Here is an 8,217-nt window from a genome sequence, read left to right as displayed (position 1 = left end):
GTTTTATGAGTAGTATAAGTGCATGGGGCTTGGAGAAAACTTCTCTGGTCGCATTTCTTGGTCCAGAGAACTGACAGATGATGAAGTCAAGCCCTTCCTTTGACTTAGCTTTCTTGATGGACATAACTAGATTAATTTGTAGATTCTTTATTTCTACTAGTAATTTTCCCAACATTCATGGATGATGTAAACTATTCAGTGTTTCAGCTTTGTGAATGTATATATGTCTATAGTTTTCGGATTTCTCTCCATAATATTGTTGCACCATCAATGGAAATATGATCATACCACCAAAAGCTTCCATTCCTTTTGCCCAAAATAAAAGGATTTTTCTAGAATGTGAAGTTTTATGAAGAATTAATAAAGCTACATGCCTTCATAGATTTCAAATGAGAGAAATAATAGGACACCACGTCCATTGTAACACATTTTAACTTGAACTTTTGAGATTTAAAAAGTATTCGTTGGTCCATTTCAGCTGTCAATATAGAATTGCGTAGAGTCATAAACAAGATGCCGAGAACTTAGTTCTCTGAAAGGCTACTTCTTGTCAGGTGCTTTCCATTATCTTTTCAATGGAGAAACCTCTGATGGTGAAAGGTCGTGTAGTGTTTGTTTCTCGTGACAAAGCACTCAACATCAAATTGAAGTGAAGCAATCCAATCAAACATTACAATAGTTTATAAAACATTCCAATCAACTTTTACCGTTGTTTCAAATACTTACATGATAATTTTAAAAAATAATTTTGCAACTGTTTAAAAAATATATTAAATTATAATTTTATTTTATGTTAATAATTATAACCTATTTTAATATAAATTATATATACATATATTTTAAAAAACATCTAACTTTACACCACAAAAAATCAATAAATAAAATGTAGGAATCATTTAAAACAAAAAAAGTGTAGAACATCGTTACGATGAATGAGTGAATCTATATATACATATATTTTAAAAAACATCTAACTTTACACCACAAAAAATCAATAAATAAAATGTACGAATCATTTAAAACAAAAAAAGGGTAGAACATCGTTACGATGAATGAGTGAATCATAAGATATTGTACCATTGCGATATGGTGAATCATGGAGAAAAAGTACAATATAAATGTTTTGAATTATGAGATTAAAACCAAGATAAATTTATTTATCTAATGGAAATTTATGGAAATTTATATTATTAATTAAAAATAATAATAGATGAGATATAAAAATATAATCGATGTCGTTCATATCTATTTTGTTTTAATTATTTCTAGGTAAATATGTGTATTTTTAAACATGTAAATTTTAGGATTTTATTTTACAAGTAAATATGTGTATTTCTAAATATATAAATTTTAGGATTTTATTTTACAAGTAAATATGTGTATTTCTAAATATATAAATTTTAGGATTTTTATTTTATAAATAAAAAATTGTGGATGAATAAAATTTAATAAAAATATATTTTTGGTCATGTTTATTTAAAAAAATATCAAATTAAGCTTTAATTTTAATTTTGATAACTAATCATTAATGATAACTAATATTGTTTATATTATATTACATTGTAATTTATCAAATGTTGCAATAAAACATTGAAAAATGAGGAGACTAAACTAATGTTGTTCAAACATAGTCTCTTTTTAATATTTTTAATTAATATTAATAATCAAATATATTCAACCACATTAGTCAAATATAGACAAACATATTCAATCAAGACAACCATTATTCAAACATAGTCAATAACCTCTTCCAATAGCCAATAAATATAGTCAATGTTGATATAAATGTGTTATTATTAATGTCTTGATGATTTATCATGTTTTAATGGTTATAGTGTATTATTATTAATGTATTCATATTAATTTTTTGTATTGATGTCTTAATGGTTTACAATGTGAGTTGTCTTTAGTGTGAATTTTTGGAAGCTTTTCCGGGTCTAATTTCTCTAAAATCATGCAAGAATCCATTGAAATCACAAATTTGATGGGTAACCCCTGCACAATAGAAGTGCACGAGGGGTTTTTCAAGGTGTTGAATAACACAAAAAACTAGTTTAGATAACACAAATCAAGATTTCACCACAAAATGTTCCGCAGGATTCCGACACCAGAAACTCTAAAAAGTCGCACTAAAGACAACTCCTTGACAATGTGGTTCTAAAAAATAATTCCTATTAATCCCTTGCCATTTTTTATCCCTTTGATTTCTAATATTTGTCCCTTAGGTTTATTAATTCCCAATGGTTTATAATATCAAATTATTGGTTTTCTTTTTTCTTCAACTTTTTAATATTAATAATTCCTTGGATTCATAATCCCTTGAGGTTTTAGTGTTAATCCCTTGGATTTATTATTCCTTTGGGTTTATTATATCAATCCCTTGGGTTCATTATTCCCTTGGGTTTATATTATCAGTCCCTTTTGTTTAATAATATTGTCTTAGGTTCATAATCCCTAGGGGTTTTAGTATTAATCCCTTGGGTTTATAATATCAATCGCTTGGGTTTATTATTCCTGAGTCAAACATGGTTTATTATGATGTCGACTATGGTCCAACATGGAATTGTGATAAGGATTGTCTCAATATGAAAATCATTGATGGTCCATCATGTTTATTTCAATTTTTATAATATTTGTCTTAGTGTTTATATACATTGGGTTTATAATATTAGTGCCTTGGGTTTAATATTATTCCCTTGAGTTTATTATTCCCTTGGGTTTATAATATCGATCATGGTAAACCATTGTCAATCATAGCCAAACATGCTTGAATGTCACATTGTGACAAGGATTGTCTCACCATGAAAATAAATAATAATCCCTTGGGTTTATTATTTCTTTGGGCTTATTATATCAATCCCTTGGGTTCATTATTCTCTTGGATTTATATTATTAGTCTCTTCTGTTTAATAGTATTCCCTTTGGTTCATAATCCCTTGGGGTTTTAGTATTAATCCCTTGGGTTTATAATATCAATCGCTTGGGTTTATTATTCCTGAGTCAAACATCGTTTATTATGATGTCGACTATGGTCCAACATGGAATTGTGATAAGGATTGTCTCAATATGAAAATCATTGATGGTCCATCATGTTTATTTCAATTTTTATAATATTTGTCTTAGTGTTTATATACATTGGGTTTATAATATTAGTGCCTTGGGTTTAATATTATTCCCTTGGGTTCATAATCCCTTATTAATCCCTTGGGTTTACTATTCCCTTAGGTTTATAATATCAATGATGGTCAACCATTGTCAATCATAGCCAACCATGGTCAACCATGTTTGAATGTTGCATTGTGACAAAGATTGTCTCACGATCAAAAATAAACCATGTTTATTTTTGTGTTTGTAGTATTTATATTTGGGTTTATAATATTAGTACCTTGGGCTTAATATTATTCCCTTAGGTTCATAATCCCTTGGAGTTTTAGTATTAATCCCTTGGGCTTAATATTATTCCCTTGGATTCATAATCCCTAGGTATTTTAGTATTAATCCCTTGGGGTTTTAGTATTAATGTAAATAAGTTGGGTTTACTATTCCCTTAGGTTTATAATATGAAAATCAATGATGGTCGATCATGTTTATTTTAATGTTTATAATATTTGTCTTGGGGTTTATATACATTGGGTTTATACCATTAGTCCCTTGGATTTAATATTATTCCCTTGGGTTCATAATCCCTTGGCGTCTTAGTATTAATCCCTTCGTTTTATTATTCCTTTTGGTTTCTCATATTAATCCCTTGGGTTTATTATTCCCATAGGTTTATAATATCGATCATGGTAAACCATTGTCAATCATAGCCAACCATGGTCAACCATGCTTGAATGTCATATTGTGACAAGGATTGTCTCACCATGAAAATAAATAATAATCTCTTGTGTTTATTATTCCTTTGGGTTTATGATATCAATCCCTTGGGTTTTTTATTCCCTTGGTTTTATATTATTAGTCCCTTTTGTTTAATAGTATTCCCTTTGGTTTATAATATCAATCACTTGGGTTTATTATCATTGAGTCAAACATGGTTTATTATGATGTTGACCATGGTCCAACATGGAATTGTGATAAGGATTGTCTCAATATGAAAATCAGTGATGGTACATCATGTTTATTTCAATATTTATAATATTTGTCTTAGGTTTTATATACGCTGGGTTTATAATATTAGTCCCTTGGGTTCAATATTATTCCCTTGGGTTCATAACCCCTTGGGGTTTTAGTACTAATCCCTTCATTTTATTATTCCTTTCTGTTTTTCATATTAATCCCTTGGGTTTATTATTCCCTTAGGTTTATAATATCGATCATGGTAAAGCATTGTCAATCATAGCCAACCATGGTCAACCATGCTTGAATGTCACATTGTCACAAGGATTTTCTAACCATGAAAATAAATACCTTAGGTTTATTGTTCATTTTGGTTTTAATATCAATCTCTTGGGTTTATTATTCCAACAAGGTTTATAATATCAAACATGGTCAACCATTGTGGAATGTCACACTGTGACAAGGATTGTCTTACCATGAAAATAAATCATGTTTATTTTAGACATTGTAATATTTATATTTGGTTTTACGAATGTTGGGTTTATAATATTAGTCCCTTGGGTTTAATATTATTCCCTTGGGTTCATAATCCCTTGGGTTTATTATTCATTTGGGTTTATAATATCAATCCCTTGGGTTTATTATTCCCTTTGTTTTATAATATCAATCATTGTAAACCATTGTCAATCATAGCCAAATATGGTCAATGTCTCACCATCAAAATAAACCATGTTTATTTTAGTGTTTGTAGTATTTATATTTTGGTTTACCAATGTTGGGTTTATAATATTAGTCCCACGCTTGAATGTCACATTTTGACAAAGATTGTCTCACCATGAAAATAAAACATGTTTATTTTAGTGTTTGTAATATTTATATTTGGGTTTACGAATATTGGGTTTATAATATTAGTCCCTTAGGAATAATATTGTTCCATTGGGTTCATATTCCCTTGGGGTTTTAGTATTACTCCCTTCAATTTATTATTCACTTGGGTTTATAATATCAAAATTTGGGTTTTTTATTCCCTTAGGTTTATAATATAAATCATGGTAAACCATTGTCAATCATAGCCAAACTTCGTCAACCATGGTTGAATGTCGCAATGTGACAAGAATTGTCTCACCGTCAAAATAAACCATGTTTATTTTAGTATTTGTAGTATTTATATTTGGGTTTACCAATGTTAGTTTTATAATATTAGTCCCTTAGTTGAATGTCACATTTTGACAAAGATTGACTCACCATGAAAATAAACCATGTTTATTTTAGTGTTTGTAGTGTTTATATTTGGGTTTAACAATGTCGGGTTTATAATATTAGTCCCATGGGTATAATATTATTCCCTAGGGTTCATAATCCCATGGGGTTTTCGTATTAATATCTTAGTTTTATTATTCCTTGGGGTTTATAATATCAATGCCCTAGGTTTATTATCCCCTTAAGTTTATAATATCGATCATGATCAACCATTGTCAATCATAGGCAACCATGTCCAACAATGGTTGAATGTCACATTGTGACAAGGATTCTCTCACCATGAAAATAAACCATGTTTATTTTTGTCTTTCTAATATTTATATTAGGGTTTACCAATGTTGGGTTTATAATATTAGTCCCTTGGGTTTAACATTATTTTCTTTGGTTCATAATCCCTTGGGGTTTTAGTATTAATCCTTTGGGTTTATTATTAACTTGGGTTTATAATATCAATCATGGTCATCTTTATGTTTCTCTTGTGTTTGTAATATTAATTCCTTGTGCTTCTTGATCCCTTAGGTTTTTAATATTTATCCGTTGGGTTCACTAATTCCTTAGGTTTATAATATTAAAGAGTTGGGTTTATTAGTTCCTTGGGTTTATAATATTAGTCCTTTTTGTTTAATATTATTCCCATTGGTTCATTATCTCTTAGAATTTTAGTATTAAACGCTTAGGTAATAACAAACAAAAGGGACTAATATTATAAACCCAATGTATACAAACCCTAAGATAACTATTAAAAATACTAAAGCCTAATAATAATAATAATAGTTTATATTATTATAATAATATTAATATAATAATCATAAATATATAAATATATAAGAATATAGTTCCTTTGTATAGTTATTAATTATCATAAATAACTCGTCTTTATTGTTATTGTTATAATAATATTGATTTTATTATTATTATAATAATATAATAATAATATAATATTATTATAATAATATAATAATAATATAATATTATTATAATATTATAATTATATATTATAATTATTATATTTTATTATTATAATAATAATACAATATAATTGTTATGATTTTTTTTATAATTTTATATTATTATATTATTTTAATAATATAATGATAATCTAATATTATTATGAGCTATTCTTATTATTAATTAATATATATTAGGAGTTTATATTATTAATATAATATTATATAATAATATATATAAATAATCTGGTTGTTAATATTTATATAGTTATTAATAATCCTAAATACCAATAATAATTAACCCAATGTATACAAACCCTAAGATAAATATTAAAAATACTAAAGTGTAATAATAATAATAATAATAATAATAATAATAATAAGAGTTTATATTATTATAATAACATTAATATAATAATCATAAATATATAACAATATAGTTGCTATTATTTGTATAGTTATTAATTATCATAAATAATTAGTCTTTGTTGTTATTATTATAATAATATTGATTATATTATTATTATAATAATAATTATATTTGTATATTATTATAATAATATAATATTATAATGAGATATTATTATTATTATTATTATTATTTATTATTATAGTAATAATAATACAATATAATTGTTATTATTTTTTTTTATAATTTTATATTATTATATTATTTTAATAGTATAATGATAATCTAATATTATTATGAGCTTTTCTTATTATTAAATAATATATATTAGGAGTTTATATAATTATTATAATATTTATATAATAATATATATAAATAATCTAGTTGTTAATATTTATATAGTTATTAATAATCATAAATATTGATAATAATTAACTCTATGTATTCAAACCCTAAGATAAATATTAAAAATACTAAAGTCTAATAATAATAATAATAATAATAAGAGTTTATATTTTTTTCCCCTGGGAAAAAGTCGTAATTTCTATTAGAGTTAAGAAATTACATTTTGTATATGCCGAAGCATTCATATAGAGGCAGCTGTGCCTGTCAAGTTCATAGTCTGCTAAATTAGATAATAAAAAATAAAGCAAGTTGTCTCCACGCAGGGAGCATTCCAGAACTATATACTAGTAGTGTTCAAAATTGAAGCCATTGCTCTACGCAGAGAGCCATATATATATGCTATTAATATCAAAAGTATAGTGCTGTACTGAACTAGAAAAAGTAAAATATATACAGGCTATTAACAACAAAACAAGAAAAGTCTGTAATGGGCTTTTATAGCCCATCACCCATATGATCATCAAAGGGTCTGTGATAATGCTGATAGTATGATCCATCGATTTCCTCTTGTATCAGCCAGTTATCTCCTTGTCTGTGCGCTGCCTCTTTGGAGAGTTGATCAGCGATGGTGTTTTGTTCCCTGTAGATGTGACGACAAACAAATGATTCAAAGGAAGTAGTCAGTCTCTTTGCCTCATCTAATATGTGTCTCAACGTAAATGCATGACAATGAGATGCATCATTCAGCCAATTGCATACTATTTTAGAGTCTCCAAACAGCTCGAGATGTCTGCATTGTTTTTGAATGGCAAAGTATATGATGTGCTTAGCTGTGCAGAGTTCAGCAAAGTTATTTGTGCCTCTGCCTAAATTTATTTGAATTTTATAGCAGTGTGATTCATTGAGATAAAGAATTGCTCCTCCACCACAACCCACTTCTTGTGCCGAGCCATCAAAAAATGCCCATGGTTTCGATTTGTCAATATTCATCTGTCTAATGATACGAACAGGGCCTGAGGTTTCATCTTCAGGTATCATGTTATAATCAGCAATAGTATGGTGAAGGATAGTGGTCCAATGAGGGGCTCTAAGATTAAAGATAGCCTGATTCCGGGCAATCCAAACTGCCCAGCAAGCAAGCAGCGGAATATGGATGGATTTCCCCGAGTGGTTATGATTCCAGTTCTCCCATGCATCCAT

The 8,217-nt window shown here is 27.4% G+C and overlaps 1 protein-coding gene across 1 annotated transcript; it reads right to left on the bottom strand.

Moving 5' to 3' along the window:
- Positions 1 to 7,512: 7,512 nt before the first annotated feature.
- On the bottom strand, positions 7,513 to 8,217 carry LOC149206981 (uncharacterized). Its single transcript, XM_089397881.1, has one exon. The coding sequence runs from the start codon at positions 8,215 to 8,217 to the stop codon at positions 7,513 to 7,515; it is 705 nt and encodes a 234-aa protein (XP_089254007.1).

This window comes from Pinus tabuliformis, chromosome 1_2, assembly GCF_031772625.1.
Source record: "Pinus tabuliformis cultivar Carrire ecotype Pingquan chromosome 1_2, CPIR1, whole genome shotgun sequence".
Classification (NCBI taxonomy): domain Eukaryota; kingdom Viridiplantae; phylum Streptophyta; class Pinopsida; order Pinales; family Pinaceae; genus Pinus; species Pinus tabuliformis.
Note: the sequence above shows the minus strand (reverse complement) of the source record. Positions and strands in the feature narration are given on the sequence as shown.

What these genes read in the sequence shown, in the direction of transcription:
- LOC149206981 (XM_089397881.1), bottom strand. Translation starts at nt 8,217, where the DNA reads ATGGATGCATGGGAGAACTGGAATCATAACCACTCGGGGAAATCCATC.